Here is a 16,384-nt window from a genome sequence, read left to right as displayed (position 1 = left end):
CGCCCTCTGGTTTAATGCGCGGCATTTACACGCCATGGGCCTCCTCTGCTTGATCGATGATCTACGGCCGAGAATCTATGCACGGCGCACCCATACATCCGTATATCCCCGTCAACCTCACGTCGTACATACAATAAAACTCACTTTTTTCTCGCCGTGGAAAGCTATAGAATATGGAGGAGCCCGGGCCTATCCTTCTCCGATTGGTTAGGTGGCGGCTAGAGCGCACTTGCAGTACGGCAGCCAGTATGCGGCCAGAGATCCCGCCAATAAGTAAGCGCGGCGCACTCCCGGGTGCCGAAGTCGAAAGGAGTGCCGAGCGTAGAATGCCGGATGCAGGCTCTGCTAAGCGCCGCTGCGGGTACCTCAGTCTGAATGTCTGAATACCGTAGTAATAACCAGCTGTAACCAGACGACGGGCACGGGTTACGACGACGACGCTGGCCAGCGCAGGCCCGAGCGAGGGTGGGCGGACGATCGCAGAGGTTGCCACGTCGTGTTGTTTCGCATTTATGTAAGTGAATGTCTGCGTGGTGATGAGTCGTTGTATGTTGTATGGAGAATGGAGAATGTTTTCGGCGTCGTCAACGCGCTCAAACATAGAGATGTAGGCTGCAAGGCTTCACGCGCACGTGTATACGGCCGGATGCGACGATGGTGTGGACACAGTTGGCAGTACTGCAGTATTGGCGTCGGCGGGCGGTACGGTGAGCTACGGCGGTTGATCGATTAATGGAACTTTAGTGCGTGGTGACCGGAGCGGCCTCCTCAAAATTACTGGCAATTCAGACTTTGACTGTAAAGTCTCAAATTTTAACAGTGACGCGAACGCCTGACGCGGCCCTCTTCCTCCCTATGGTTTGCTCCGAGTCGCGCTACGACACCAATAACGTCAACGCTAAGGTACTAGCGCCCCCAAAGCTCGATACGAGATGTTGGATATAGAAAAAGAAATCCCCTTGGAGTTCCTTTGTTATTCAAGCATTCATTTACTGACCCAAATCCTCGTCTTGTGCGGGTTTAGACGCTTCATGAACGGTTTGACGGCGAATTGCGCCTCGGGCAAATGGAGTGACCGTAGGTGTATGTTTTACTACTAATGTGTGCGCTGAATATTGAATATTGCAAAACTTCACTAAAGACGGGGCCGAATAAGTGATTGATCGTTCGATTGCTTGCGGGTCCAGCGACGCGACGGACTTCAGGGGGAGGGGTAGGTGTCGACTTTGAAACTAGTGCAGCTGGTCTCCTACATCTCACACAGACGGGCATGGCTCACCTACAATAATGCAGGCATAAACACGACCACGGTACCCTCTCCATTCCACGAAATACATGTGCTGCCTCGAATCCAGGCTTACTTACTATTTGCCAGCGCGGACATGTAGTCTGTAGAGCATACGCAGCGGTCGGGAGAGCTTCCTGAAGAACCTGAAGAGGTCGACGACCGATGTCCGGCCACGCCTCAACGTTCAACGTTCAACGTTCACCCCCAGCTTCTCGAACAGAGCACCAGTCCGGTACAGTACACGTGTGTTCATTTTCCATTTTCAAGGACATTTTAGTTCTCGCTCGCGGGGGCTGGTATGCAGTATGGCTCATGCACTTCAAGACGCCCTCGATAATATTTCACAAATGTAGTTTTGGCGGTGCGTTGACCGTTGACCGTTGACCGTTGACCGTGCCATGGGATTCTCCGGCTAACTTGAGCGTTGAGCATTGAGCATTGGCCTTTTCACTTCTACGGCTCGATTTCACAGGGGTTCGTTAGGCACGGCCGCGGATTCGACTGGTATGATGCATCGCCCCAGATTCATCATATGCTGAGCTCTACTTTGCACCTTCAGCTCTTGGCCAAGGGTAGACACTTGCATTATGCATTATGATCGTCGGCAGTGACTAGTGACTAGTGCACTAGTGACCTGGTGGTCTTACGGACTCGGACTCGGAGTCCCATGCATCACATCACCCCTATCGAGGTTAGGAGGAGGAGGGATTTTCCTTTCGCGAAGTATACTGGTTACATCGATGCGATGATGCTGCTCGAGCTAGGAGAGAAGTCTATCTGATCGCGAGTCCCGAGTCGGGTACTCGATGCTCTGTGGGTGCACACCCACCTCAGCCGACCTGGGGGTACCCACGTACCCACCGCCGACATGTGGGATGGGAGTGTGCCCGCCCCAGTGTGCTGCGTGTGCGCATTGTTGGCGTTGCGACCCGACCCGGTTATGTTATGTTATGTAGGGTAAGACAGGACACACCGAAGACCCAAGACCTTCGCCGTGAGGGCGTTAGGCCGTGAGGCCGTTAGGGACGTGCGTGTGATGTACGTCGATAGTGATGTGATGGCTGGGGAGTCGATGGGATTGCAGCGAACTGACTCTCGAAGCTTGAAGCTTGAAGCTTGGAGGTGCGCAACCGCTTGCAGCCCTGTCGTGCGTGGAAGACACTCCCGTCTGGTACTGTAGGTGTTGGTGCTGAGTGATCAATGATCAATGATCAATGGTTGAAACTGAACTCTATCTTCCTCACCGCCGGCCTGCCGTGTGCGCTCAATCGACGTCCACCACCATCCTACATCCCTGCACGAAGGGACCACCGGCCAATCATTGCCTCTGCCTCTGCCTCTGCACTTCCTTTCTCGCTTATGCACTCCTTCATATACATATGCCATGCCGTACCCCGGCCTGCCCTCATCCTTCATCTATCTTCGGAATCATCACCACTACATATATCATTGCATTGCTTCCATTGCCCTTTCTGCTTCCTGCTTCCTGCCGGTTCGGCTATCCCCTCGTCAGCCGTTGCTTCGGAGTCCCCGAGTTCTTCAGAAGACATGAGATCGCAGAAGCGTGGGCGCATGGCGCATGGCGTGTCCCAAAGACGGCCAACGAACGGCGGCGACCGTAACTTGAAGCTTCAGCTCCCTCCCCACGGCGCCGCTTTCTTGGCTTGGCATGATCTGCACGTCTGCCCCGCCACCACGCCCACCCAACGTCAACGTCGTGTTCGCGCGCGCCGGCGTTAGGTTAGATGGGGTGCCTGTGGCATGTAGCATCCGCGCAGGCTTTGACGCGGGCGCAGAAGATCCAGATTGGGTGAGCTGGCCCGAGTATTATTATTATTATTATTATTATTGTATCTGTATCTGTATCTGTATCTGTACATCCACGTACGTATGCCAAAGAGCGCACCCGCGTAGCCAACGCAGCTAGAGACATCACGACATCAAGATGTGATGCAGTGATGCAGTGATGAGAAAGAGAGTGTATGGTGCGTTGCGCGCCATAAGTAGCAGAATCGGAGGGGCGATACCTCGTTATGATTAGGGCCGCCCGCGTGTGTGAACGCGATGGACACCTGGGGCATGAGAGACGAGGAGGTGAGTTCGTGTCTGGCGAGAGCTAGCTAGCTTGCTATGCGGATAGCAGTGATCAGTGTCACGCACCACTAGTATACGGAAACGGTAAACCGGAAACGTCGATCGAGGTTCGAAGCTCAGCAGCAGCAGTCTCATACTTACAAACAATGGTCCTCGTACGAGAGCCACGCACGCGCCGCCACCCGGTCAGCTGGGGGTACATTCCGAATTCCACATATCGGGGTGTATGATGCATGACGCATGACGCAGGCCTGCCGCCGTTGCATTCATTATCTACATAGCAACGAGCATCAACACACGTCCTGCACGCAGATGCGTGGCCGCAAAGACGCGAAGACTTACCTTACACGTACCCAGAATTGGCGCCGTTTCTCCCAGGGTGTGGTGCCGTAAATGGTCAAAAGTAAGATGGCGGAGCCAGAGTGAGCGATCATCGATCACCGCTTGTGCTCAGCGTTGGAGCTTGGACTTGGACTTGGGGCTCGCTACGCATTGGGGGGAGGAATAAGTCCAGTGGAATAAGTCCACGCGACAACCACGCGGGTCAGCTCACGTGAAATGATGTAAGCAGGCGGTGCTAACTCTTTTTGGTATCATCTCAGGGTCTTCTCCTCGAACGCGACGCGACGCGACCCAGTATTGCAGCCAGTGCGTCGCATTCCACGGTGAAAAAATTGAAAGGCCACGCACGGTGAGTCACACTCCTTTCTTCACAACCATTGTGTGCTCAATGGCAACCGTTCTTGTCGTTAGAGGGCTCATGCAATATGATCGGCCCAATAACAAATTCCTGTCAGATCCAATGGCTCCCTGCTTATCGTCTCCGTGCTTGTCTCTGTACACCCACTTGACCACCCCTCTGCTCGCTCTCCACCATCCGCTTCACCCATGGCCTCTGACGATGATGACAGCGAATACGATGCTGCATTTGCCAGCTTGACACCAGAGCAGCTGCAAGGGCTAGCTGCGCTCGATGCAGTGCTAAACACCGATAGGTATGTCAATCTACCGTCTCCTATGTTCCTTCTCCTCACCAAGGCTGCCTTTCTGTGTCAGCGAACAATTTCGGTTCACGGCGCCGTCATTTTCCACCCAAGAAGCCATCAACCCCTCTATTCTGTCTATCGAAAACCCTCATCCTGCAGAATTCATCAACGAGACACCTACATCGAGAAAGCGAACAGTGTCCCCTGACCTAGATTCATCTGCCCTCACAACGAAACGACCAAGGGGACGCCCACCCGGAACTGGATACAAGCAGCGCCAGCAACGTGAGGAGACACCGAATGAAGGTACAACTTCGGGTTCAAAGCGTCCTGTCGGCCGCCCAAAGAAGCAACCCCAGTTGACCTTCGCCTCTGTGCCTTCCAAGTATAAATTAACGGGATTGGTGAGTGCTCTCTCGTTCAGATAGCATTGGTTTGGCTAATATCTTACATGCTATGGATAGCGGGTTTCTAGCTCGACACCCACTGCTGGTCCATCAAATGTCTCTGTTAATGAGGCACTGCAGGACAGAGCCGGCGCCACACGCAATCCTAGCGCACTCTCTATGCTATCATCCTCCCCAGGCCCCACTTCTGTGCCAAACCACGAGGCGGCGCTGCAAGCATCGCAAGGCGAGATCTCATTGATTCCTGGTGACGATCCTTTTCGTGCATGCGTGGACGACGATAATGATGACACCGAATCCGAATCTGGTCTCTTGGAGGACGGAATTGGCGAGGACGACGTAGATGATGATGATGGGGAAGATGGTGATGAAGGTACCCAATCGGCCACTTCAGCCACAAAGTCTCGGAGCCGCTGCCTACCTGGCTGGCTCAAGGCTGAGTTCAAGCGTCACCTTGAAGAATCCTCACAGCGGGGTGCTGACGGTCTTCCACCTCTCTACCGAAATCACCAAACGTTCTGGTTTCCACGACCTGCGACATGGTTTCGCCTTAGAACACCCTCCCTTACGCCACAAGTCTTATATGACTACCGCTTCTTTTTATGGGACCCCATGGCGCTTCTCGAAGATGGAATTCCTTGTCCAAATCCAAGCTGCGATGCTCGGCTTCGTCGACACGATCATGTTCGGTATCCTCGCCGCGTTGTTGACCTTGATTCAACTTTCTGGATCATCGGCTATCGATACCGATGCCCTCAATGTGCTTGCTTCCAGAGACAGGCCCACTTCCGTAGCTGGGATCTCCGCATTCTTAGCGTGCTCCCTCCCTCCCTCGCTGATGAGTTCCCAGCCATTCTTAGCTATCGTAGTGGCTTAGCGTCATCACTCTTTCACTTGATGCGTGCTTGCTTTCATCATGGCATGGGGGCGCACCAGTTCTCTACCACCATACGTGTACAACATCTGGAACGTTATGACCGTCTTCAATTGCAATATCTTCGCACTATCGCAGTACAATCTACGCTAAGCTCATTTCTGACTGGACGCAAGTTCAAGGCATTCCTTCCATACGATGATCGCAGCAATGACGGAGCTCACGGCTTTGTTCCGGGTGCCATGTGGCTTCGGGATACATATGACACGTTCATCGAGAAGCATGAGGATGAGCTCAACCAGCATACTGCTATGCTTACTGGACAGATTTGTGCAATAGACCACAGCTTCAAGGTGATGTCGTATTCCCTTCTTAATTGGTCTCTGCTGATAGTGTTTTCATTGAAGTTGACAAAACATGTGGCAAAGGTCAATGGTGTACAGGTCTTCGTTGCACTCTTAACAGTTACCAACGAAAAGGGGGAGATCCGAGTTTGTAATCTTGTAGCGACAAAGGCACATTCACAGTTCGAGTTGGCGCTGCGACAAATGCGAGACTCCTTGGAGCTTTATGGCCATGATCAACCGAGCATATTCTACACTGATTCCATGGCCGATAAGGAATTCCTCGAGCGGTGTTTTCCTTTGCTGCGCACCGATCTTACGCCAATCGAGAAATATGGTTACCTTCCTGAGTTCACCATTCCTATTGATGTCAATATCATAGTCCACGGAAGCAAGAATGGGATTGACGATGTTATGCGCACAATCATCGATGCACTCCCTCAAGACGATAGATCAGGCCCATTGGTTGTTGGCCTCGACTCCGAATGGAATGTGGAGGTGTCTACTCGGGGTTATGTTACCGGGCGTGGGCAGACAGCTATATTACAGATTGCCTTTGAAAAGAAGGTCTTCATCCTCCAGGTAAATAATATCAACCTGTCGTCCTTTAGTATTGTGGCTCATCCATTACTTTGGTGATTGTAGATTGGCTCTATGCTTGCCGGTGGATCCCTACCAGAGATTCTCAAACAGGTGTTATCCAATCCTCGAATTCTGAAGGTTGGACGGTGTCCATCTGCAGATTTGGCATACTTGCAACAATGCTGTCAGTCCAGTGTACCGTTTTCAGGTGCTGTTGATCTCGCGAAACTTGCCAAGGAGCGTTTGGTGATACCAAATGCCCGTGTTAGCTTATCCGACCTGGGTGCTGTGGTACTCAACCAGCAAATCAAGAAGAATCTCCCGGAACGAGTTGGTTCCTTCTGGGAAGAAGAGACACTCACAGCATCTCAACTTCAGTACGCCGCGGTGGACGCCTACGCTTCCCTTGTCATTTACGAAAAGTTATCTGCAATACCAGTTCCGTCAGCGCTGTCAGGCTCCGAAGTTGCTGGCACTCCTGTCTTGCTGTTTGGCAGTGACCGTACTCGATTGCTTGCCGAAGGAACCATATCACCTCACGCAACCGACAAGCAATATGAAGGTATCAATATCACTGCAACTCGAACTGTTATTCTGGTCACCAAAGTCCATGTTCCTGGGGCTTTCATTCTGAACGGAACAGCAACTCGCCATCAACTTGACAGTTTTGGTCCTCCACCATTCCATATGGTTTGCCTTCAAAGCCACCTTCGCCAACCCACTTCTTTCTCCATCCACCATACTGACGATACCATTACTCGCACCCCCATTGACTCCACTCTCATAAATCCAAAACTCTTCAACATCGACTCCGAACTTCCCACTGATACCACCACTTCAAGTAGTGTTGCCCCAGACCCCAACATGGCATCGGTTGCAGGCATTGGGACACTATTATTCAATAGTCTCAGTGATGAGGTCGCTCCCAGTACTCAACCAACTGAACCTCATATGCAAGAGCGGGATAGCGAGAGCCAAGCTGAGGGCGATCGAGTACTTTCGGAGACAGACATTTCCGCGAAATGGCCTCCGTATATCAGAAGCCGAGTCATCAAGGATCCGTTTCATGTCTTCAATATGTTTTACATCTCTGCCGCTCATGGACTCCTTCACGACTTCGCCCTTGCTTTACGTGATGCTATGTTTATACCCGACAAGGACGACCAAGCTCGCATCATCATTTGGGCCACATCTCAGAAGCCACCTCTTCTGTGGGAAGATCTTGTTGCACGACGGCCGAAATGGGTTTGGAAACGCTGCAAACGGATTATTCCTCCGGCTGAGGAACTCTTCGAGAATGTTTCCCAGGTGTTCCAGAACTATGGCCCGCTCAAGGATGCTAAAACCCATCTACCACTATTTAATACTACGGCATGGGGTGTAGCGAAGAACATACTAGACTTGATCAAGAAAGGATTTGTCTCCGATCCTCCGGGAATACCGCTCTACTATCAACTCGGAATGGACAAGTCTGGTATGCCATTGTACCGTTGCATGCGGGGGACCAACATGACAGAAGGTGGCGTGCATACTCATTTACGGTCACGACTACCTACTTCAGGTGTTTCCATCCGCCACATTCAGTCACGACTACTTGATTTTATTTTACGGCACAATCTTTTGGTAAGCTGTGGGGCTCTTCTTCGTTTGCTCATGCCTCAACTCAGTGTGCTTTAGGTCGGGACATTCAATAGTACAGGAACACGTTACCGCGGCCACTACAGCATATGGATCACCAACCAGCTTCAAGAGATGCTGTATCTTGTCCATCCTTACCTGGAAAGCCCTCGCATGCTTGTAGGGTGGATAAACGGCAACCTATATCAACGAACGAAGGAAGTTTCTGGTGTCCTCCCTATTCCCGATGGACTTCGCATCAAGGCCGGGATGGGTGCATATATTCACGCACACCATCACAAGCAACTTCATCAGTTCCTCGCATCTCGCCAAGGCACCCGCAAACCGATTCTTCCAATAAACAATGATTCCGAGCGGCATCTCTTTCGCGAGCTCATGGCAAGTGAAAGCGGCGGAAATCTTTCAACTGGGCCAAACTGGGACAATATTGTGATCCTCTGGAACAGCAAAGCCGAGGAATCAAAGGAAATTTCGTACAAGGTATGCTCCTCAGAATACTGCCTTGACATTTAATCTTACATGCACCTCTTAGCTACCCGAACAACTGAAGGTCTATTACCACGGCGACTGGAAGAAGTTTACAAACATCAAACAAACAAAATCAATCACATCAGACGTGCGCGAAGAGGTTAAGCGCACCATTCACAACCCCCAACGTCTACTCGCCGCACCACCAGCACCAGAGATGACTCGCACCATTCACTCTGCCGGAGCGGGTTTTCTTCTTGTCAACCCTGGACCCCAGCTTCAACATTTGCATCAGCCTGCATCCTCACTCGAGCAAGACCCGGAGCAAACCCCGATGCTCGAAGAAACCTTGTCAGCCGAGCTTACTACAGCTCATCTTGCCGCAAGTCGAGCCCAAGCAACGCAATTACCTCCGGAACCTCGTCTGCACGCACGCAAAGCTCGGATGTGCCGGAAATGTGCTCAGCCGACATGTAAAGGCAAGGGAGGTGTTAATTATTGCCGGAATCCATGCCAAGACTGCGCGAAGGTCAACTGCGCTGGCCGTAACCCAAAGCACCCCGAACGGCCGTGCAATATCGCTTGGAAGCCTGTCGCGCCGGCACAACAGTTGGTCGATGAGGCGACGACGTCTGTAAGTACATGACGTGTTAATCCCTTACACAACCCTCTGTCCTATTATGTATTTATTTTATTTATTTTTAATTACCTCCCCCCAATGCGTAGCGAGCCGGACTTGGGCGTATGCCGGCGAGTTGTTTGGGCTCAGCTACATACGCCAGGAGAGCTTGTGACTAGGCTCCATGCAGGCGCGGAAGGAAGGATGGCACAGGGGCGTAACATGACATCCTGCGCTTGTATCCGTCCCCGTCCCGAGGGAGCTTGTATCTATCAAACGAACGGTTACAAAAATTAACCAGACAATCTTGTTGCTGGAATGAATAGTTGGCAATCAGCGGCGGGGGGCGTCGTCGACGTGTCGCATTTGTGTGCTCACGACCTATAGCTATGTTCCCAGCGCTGAAGAGATGAGGTTCGCCCAGCAAGGCAGTGCCTGACAGAAGCAAGACTGTGTCACTAGGTCAAGAGTCCAACTTGACAACGGTTCAACAGCCCACTCACCCTTCCATGAGGACGAATACATAGCCGTGCATTGATAGTGTCAGCAGCTTGCTTGCGCATGTGCTGCATCTCCCGGGTTCTTGGAGTAGTGTTGCGAACCACGGAGGACTTTCTTTGTGAACGTGGACTTGGGAGATGAGGCCCTCGGAAGCGCGGGGATTGACATTGACATAGGTCAACGACGCTGCACGCCACATACGCATACACATGCTCCTGGATGAGCGCGCTGAGAACGCGCCAGCATCGTGGTAAGTATCTGCTCAGACAGGCAAGGAATCCACTAGCAGTCTACCCAATAGATAATGCTAAGTAAGGGTCGCCGCCGCTTCTACGATACCGGTTGGATGCTGGGTTGATGGTCTGCTACAAAAAAAGCACGAGTTGGGTTCGTGCGATGCTGGTGATGGGCAATCGGAATTAAAGCTAAAGCGCTAAATAGCAGCACCTCAGTAAGGCAGAGGGATGAGAAAAGAGGACAGGAACGTACACAAGCCAGTGGAGTGTACTTGGACCAGGACTATTTCAATGCGGTTAGGGAAAGATGACAGCAACAGCACTTACGTCAGGAATCATCCGAGGACAATGGAAAGCAGGATAGGTAGCCGGGGAGAGGCGGAGAACTACAGGTGCTATCAATGGGACAGGTACGTCCTCTTTCTCGTTGCATCGTGTTGCAGGATGCGCCGGATATTGAGTGCTGCGGCCAGCTAGAATGTCATAGGGTGGCGAGCTCGACATCGTGATGTATGTGAAGGCAAACACGAAACGAGGAGTGTGAAGGGATGGAGGACTTACGAACGAGGACCCTCTCCCCCCTGAATGCTTCCCTAAGGATGCCACCAACATCTTCGCGACTCATCCATACGCGAGTCTACACTATTCGGTCCCAACCACCGCCTCAAACCCGCGTGTCTGGGAGGATCGCGACGATAAGGGCAGAGAGCGTCCACTAAATGCTGCTTCCTGGACAGTTGTTCGTCGGAACTGTCCCTCGGGCTGGAGAACATATATGTCCACCTTACTGTGTTCGGTATACCTGTAGCAGAAGAACATTTAGTAGTCTGGACAGTCAACGACTGACGTGATGGGGTTTTTGCCGTAGATCTGTTGACGTAATCCCCTTGACACCCCCGTCTAGGCTCCTTGGTTGAGGTCGGTGCATGACGAGGACGGCACTACGTCGGCCCGTGAGCTGCTACTTCGTCTTCACCACAGCAGTGGCTATTTCAGGCTTTTCTAACGATGTTGCGCATCACAGGAGCTGGCACAAGCATCGGTTGATCTAGAGCTTCTGAACAATGACGACGTCACTACTATGCAAAACGTAAGCCTTTGGATAATAGGGGCGTGATTCTGAAGCAACTTGTACATCACAACGTAGATGACCTCGGTTCTATCATTCACATTCAACCTTTTCTTCATTGTCTTCAACTAAATACTTCTCTTTTAAGAGCCATGCGTTCCATGCCTACTCGTTGGCCAAAACGAGCCAATGCGAGTCTTCTGGGTCGGCATTCTTCGTGGAATGTATCGTCTGCCATACCCCGTCCCTCTTTCGAGCTTGCCACGCCCAGAACCCGCCGTCCTGGTATCTCCCCAATCCCAGCTGATAATCCCCGACCATCGCTTGCCATACATCCTGCTTGCCCTTGCGTCTGATGATCAACCCTCCGCTACTCTCTTCCTCGCGCCACTTCTCCTCGTAAAGCATCAAACTCCCTATTGCAGGGTTTACCATCTTCCCTCTTTCGACGATACTGCCGTCTTCCATTTCCATATTCTCCCCCTCGTCCACCATAGTTTCTGCGTCCGTCGTTCTGGAATCAATCATATGCTCGAACTTGGTTATCTTCCCTTCTACGCCCATATCAACAACTGATCGCAGCCTTGCTTGCGATGGACTCACTGACACTTCTTCTCCCTGCAAACGCCCAATCTAACTCCCCCCCGTCCCTCAGAAATCGGACATCCAAGAACCAGCCATTCGATGCAGTCAAAACTACTGTATCCGTCGGTTCACTCCACTCTCCCCATTTTGTCTCATCTGCACTATCGGCAGTGATATGAATCCACCGAATACCTGTTCTGATCGATATTGACGCGGGCATTTCTTCAATGAAATGTCGGGGGCGTGGATTCGATTGACAATTTCGAGGTTGTCAACCGAGGGCGATGTCGATGGATGGCGATGGCGGTTTCAAGATCTAGACCTAGTATCAACGATTTGCAAGTCGTCCTTATACCTTCAGATAATTGCCTTCAACTGGCCGCTCGTTACACCTACACACTCTCTGGATCGCTGCCACCGTTGTGCTTTGCGTGGACGTCCTTCTGAGCCCTTTCGTGAACCCAGTCACAGTGTGATGTGACCGCTATGTAAACCGAGTTACGTCACTTTCTTTCCATCTACCTCTTACCATGATGGGGGTCTCGACATTGCCTCCGGAGGACCTCCGATTGATATTTGAAGATGCCTGTAGCCACGACATTTCCACAACGTCGCAGACCCGGTGATGTACGCAGTGGTTACCCTCCAGGACGATCTGACTGGCAACGGATTGGCTTGATCAAAGGTCTGCAGCAGATGCTCGAGACTTCAGGCCTTCAGGCGGACGAAGGGCGCTTTGTATATTAAAGGCCTCATCATCGATTTCTCTATCTGCGGCCAAACCCGACTTCAACTCGTTTGCGGAATCCTCACCCGAAGAAAGAGCCTGGAAGGTCTCAACTTCCCCTGCCCAGCACCCCCGCCCCCCCCCCCCCATTTGCACGCAAAGCGCTGGTGCTCTACGATTCCGTGCTGAAACGAGATCCGATACGTTTCTTAGAGTCGCAGCCGTCCCTTGAGACGTTGTATCTCACTGGATAGGCGTATGATCATATCCCCCACGGCGCTCACGGCGCTCAAGCACTTGGCCGTCGAGTGTAATGCCTTGCGCTTCTTTCTTTCGTCCTTTGTCGGAGTGACGCGCTTGGGTCTTCACCGGCAGAGCAGGGTCGCTGCTAGTCAGTGATCTGCCGACCCCGTCTCTGCCCTGCGTGCGAGTGCTCTCACTCCCTTTAATCCGACGCAGTTGATCGCCTTGACCGCGTCGTGCGCCAATCTCGAATAGTGAGATATACACGATGAGCCTTTGGGGCCTTGCCATTTGTGCGTGCGAGCCAGTTGAACGTTGAGGGCCGAAAGCTGTGAGGTGTGAGGTATTCATTCGATTGGACACCCGTGGCGCGTCAAAGTGAGTGGCTACGGAGTGTCCGTTCAGCGGCTGTTCGACGCGGTTCCGTCGCTGCTGTTTGTGGAATTCTTCGGTCTGCGTGTGCGGCTGGCCCTGCGGTGGGACCCCGGTCTGCCACGACCGAAGGTGATCCGGTGGCCAGTGGGTGTGCTCGGTATAATTGGGTACGATGTAGCTAGGAGGTTGGGAGAAAGACGTGGTGGCAGGCGGTGGAGACGCGAACGCCATCAACGAGGGAATGGTGTCCGTCGGGCTGTAGACTGGTGGGTGCACATATACCTTGTCATCAGATGGTAACTCATCCTAAGCGTGATTAGGTTGTGTTTATACTGTGTATGTGTATTTTGTATTTTGCTAGCTTGTGACGGCAGTGGGTCAAAATGGCGAGGCGAGGCCTGCGACTGCTGTGCACGCCGACACTGGCGTTGTGAGTCTCGTCCCGATGCTCACTGTCCTACGGGAATGCCTGAAGCGCAGAGTGAGACTCGGAGCGTTCAGCGTTCAGGCCTCAGGGATAAGCTCCTCGTGGGATGGGTGGGATCCGCGCTGGAGACTGCGGATGTGCTCGCATTTTTGGAGAGGGGGTATGCAAGGCGGGGCTCTTTCGTGAGTACTTGAGTTGGCGTTCGAGTAGGGAGGTGACTGATTCGTGGGCGTTTCGTACGCTTCATCGATCAGACCATTCATTCGCGGCGCCGTCTCTGGAAGATGCAGCACTGCAGATCAAACGTCTGACCGTCTTCGCCTCCTGCAGAAGGAAAGGGATGACGCGCTGCAAGATTACCTTGAGCAGCGCCTCACGGCAGTATTGCCTCTGGCAAATGATGAGAGTATAAGAAAGTTACTCTCTGAATAGCGAGTTGGTTGTGCTCGTAACTATAGCAAAATCTGACTTCATTGGTCTAGCCTAACGTCTTTCTCTGGCGTAGACAGAGATCGATATGCTCCGTACGTCAGCTTATGCAACAAGGCCCTGTCGTTGCTCAAAAACGTACATCTCCCACTTCGTTCGCCGACAGCCACAGACCTGCAATACCGTCGCCTCGATCCTAGCGCCTTCAAGTCCCACACGGAGACCGACAATGCTCACAGAAAGCCTGATGTAGGAAAGGCCGGCGAATATGTAGTGAAAGCGCTGGGCTCTGCCCTGGACAAAGCCCCCGACAAGGGTGCCGAACCCGAATTCGACTCATTCTTCGGCTTCGAAGAGTTCAAGGCCATCGGAAGTCCCAGCGAGCAGGGTTGCGTCGCTATCAAAGAAGCATTCGCTACGACATCTAGGCGTGTGCACGTTAGACAGCAGGACAACGAGATAGACGAGGTGCAACCGTCTCCGGTCAGTGGTTCTTCTCCCAGCATGAGTGCAGTATCCCCCTCTACGCCACCGGCCACCGGCTCTCGATCTTCGAAGCGCAAACTTGAAGCAACGAATAACCTGACTAGCGGCAAGAAGTTGTGTCTCGGCTTCGACAAAGAGGGGACGGAGTTGCGCAAAGAAAGTTCGAACTCGAAGAATTTCGATGGCCGAGTGCGGTGTGCCGCCTACGCGCTGGAGATGTTATCTCAGAACCCGGGTATCCAGCACACGATCAATCTGCTTCACATCGGTGAGTTACAGCACGTTCACGTCTTCTTGCGAGTTTCCCATAGTCTGTAGACGATTGTCTCTTCATCTGGTACTTTGACCGCGAAGGCATTGTGCGGTCCAACGGCATTAGCTTCATCGCCGACTTCCCCCCGTGCGCTCGTTCTCATTGCTCTGTTTCAACGATTTACGCCTGAGGACTGGGGTCGAAACGAGACCTTCAATTGCCCTCCGAACACGGCGTCGTTCAACGTGTCGCTCGATGATCCACTCCTCAGAGACCAGCCCGGACGAAACGCGAGAGCGGCTCTACGAAGAAACGTCGCCATTCTGCTCCTCCCACAAGCCCACCTGCGAGTCGTCGCGTGGACGACAAGACTTTGTACTTCACCGATGGGAACTGTGTTCTTTCCGCCCCCGGAAATGATGACAAGTAGGAGAGGCCATCGACATAACTGAAGGTCTAGGTAATCTTTTAGTCACATGAGTGTTTTTTTGTTACAAACTGAACTTTCGGTGACCACCGGTTACAGAACAGACAAAAATAGCAAGAGTATTCTAGTATATTTTCGCGTTCACCAATCCCTGTTCGCACAAGAGTCTACAGTGTTCACGGACATGTTCGTCGTGGGGAGCGCCTCACCAAGGAGTTGTACGATGGGGCCCCCCTAATCGCACTACAAGACGGGGCTCAGGATGTAAGGGGATTTTTGAAAGCCATATACGAGCCATCGTGAGCAACGCTTCGTGATAGAATAAGCACTTTGAAGCTCAATTGATCGACATAGTTCTCTCTTCTTACCGCGCTACTCTCATGCCGCGGGCAAGGAATTTGGGGCCCCGTTACTACTCACCAAGCAGACGCATTGAAGGCTTGTATTATCGCTCACCTAGAGCTAGATTGGCCCGGACAGAATTTCCAGAGGTGGCGTCGCGAGCTTCTTTTTGACAATGGGTATAAGTCGGACCCCGATCCAGAAGACTTGATCAAGCTCGATCATCACACCGATCTCACCAAGGAGCTCAAGAACCCCTTTGCTATGGCTTATTACACCGAACTTGGATATACATCTATGTCGTGGTCCATTGAAAAACTCGAGGATGTAGATGTTGCGATACTCGTCGCTGGGCGCTGCAAGATCAATTCATGGTTCTGGGTGTTAATCTGCGAAGAGAAGGAGGATGTCCCAGCAGGACCGGCGCTGAATTTGGATTGCCAGAAATGTAATCTGAAGTCCTTTAGAGAGCGGTTGCTGCTGGGCTGGATGAAGACCTCATTGAAGACCTTGGAAGTGATTGGATATTTGCGGGACTCTGCCGTTAGGGTAAGCAGGGGGGTTACGGGTCCTGTAATGAAATGAAAGGAACCGTTCTTTATTTGGGTGGGGGTTTTGGGCGCTTCCTTAAGTGGACGGCTACTGTTGTAGCCGGTAGCCGGTCATCCGGAATCTCGGGATCTTGTTTAATTTTAATTTAATTTAATCTAATTTTGTATTCAATGTTAATTCAATTCAATCAGCCTTTCCTCACTTGTACACGTGGGAGCTTCCAAAGCTAAATGAGAGTTAGCACCGGAGATCATGTAAGTTGCCATATTAATCAATATTCAGGGGGAGCCTCAGGGGAGCCCCTCAAAACACTGCTCAGCAGTCATACTCACTGTTTCATTTATGCTCATATTGTAGACTTACACTCTGGCATTAAATATGATATCTCACATGTATCATATTAACTCCGTAATATCAGTAGTGTAATAGAGT

At 52.0% G+C, this 16,384-nt stretch overlaps 3 protein-coding genes across 3 annotated transcripts; 2 read left to right on the top strand and 1 right to left on the bottom strand.

Moving 5' to 3' along the window:
• Positions 1 to 4,270: 4,270 nt before the first annotated feature.
• On the top strand, positions 4,271 to 9,327 carry PC9H_011326 (uncharacterized protein; the record flags this gene model as incomplete). Its single annotated transcript, XM_036780811.1, has 7 exons — positions 4,271 to 4,377; positions 4,439 to 4,772; positions 4,833 to 6,002; positions 6,057 to 6,575; positions 6,639 to 8,198; positions 8,253 to 8,693; positions 8,746 to 9,327. The coding sequence occupies 7 exons, from the start codon at positions 4,271 to 4,273 to the stop codon at positions 9,325 to 9,327; spliced, it is 4,713 nt and encodes a 1,570-aa protein (XP_036626666.1).
• A 1,944-nt stretch (positions 9,328 to 11,271) lies between these two features.
• On the bottom strand, positions 11,272 to 11,911 carry PC9H_011325 (uncharacterized protein; the record flags this gene model as incomplete). Its single annotated transcript, XM_036780810.1, has 2 exons — positions 11,272 to 11,660; positions 11,710 to 11,911. The coding sequence occupies 2 exons, from the start codon at positions 11,909 to 11,911 to the stop codon at positions 11,272 to 11,274; spliced, it is 591 nt and encodes a 196-aa protein (XP_036626665.1).
• A 1,018-nt stretch (positions 11,912 to 12,929) lies between these two features.
• PC9H_011324 (uncharacterized protein) lies at positions 12,930 to 16,182 on the top strand (the record flags this gene model as incomplete). Its single annotated transcript, XM_036780809.1, has 10 exons — positions 12,930 to 12,954; positions 13,041 to 13,180; positions 13,398 to 13,466; positions 13,538 to 13,645; positions 13,969 to 13,987; positions 14,059 to 14,646; positions 14,697 to 14,778; positions 15,232 to 15,322; positions 15,539 to 15,949; positions 16,144 to 16,182. The coding sequence occupies 10 exons, from the start codon at positions 12,930 to 12,932 to the stop codon at positions 16,180 to 16,182; spliced, it is 1,572 nt and encodes a 523-aa protein (XP_036626664.1).
• Positions 16,183 to 16,384: the final 202 nt, after the last annotated feature.

Source organism: Pleurotus ostreatus (genome assembly GCF_014466165.1).
Source record: "Pleurotus ostreatus strain PC9 chromosome Unknown scaffold_9, whole genome shotgun sequence".
Lineage (NCBI taxonomy): Eukaryota > Fungi > Basidiomycota > Agaricomycetes > Agaricales > Pleurotaceae > Pleurotus > Pleurotus ostreatus.
The sequence above is the reverse complement of the archived record's forward strand: the minus strand, read 5'-3'. Positions and strand labels throughout refer to the sequence as shown.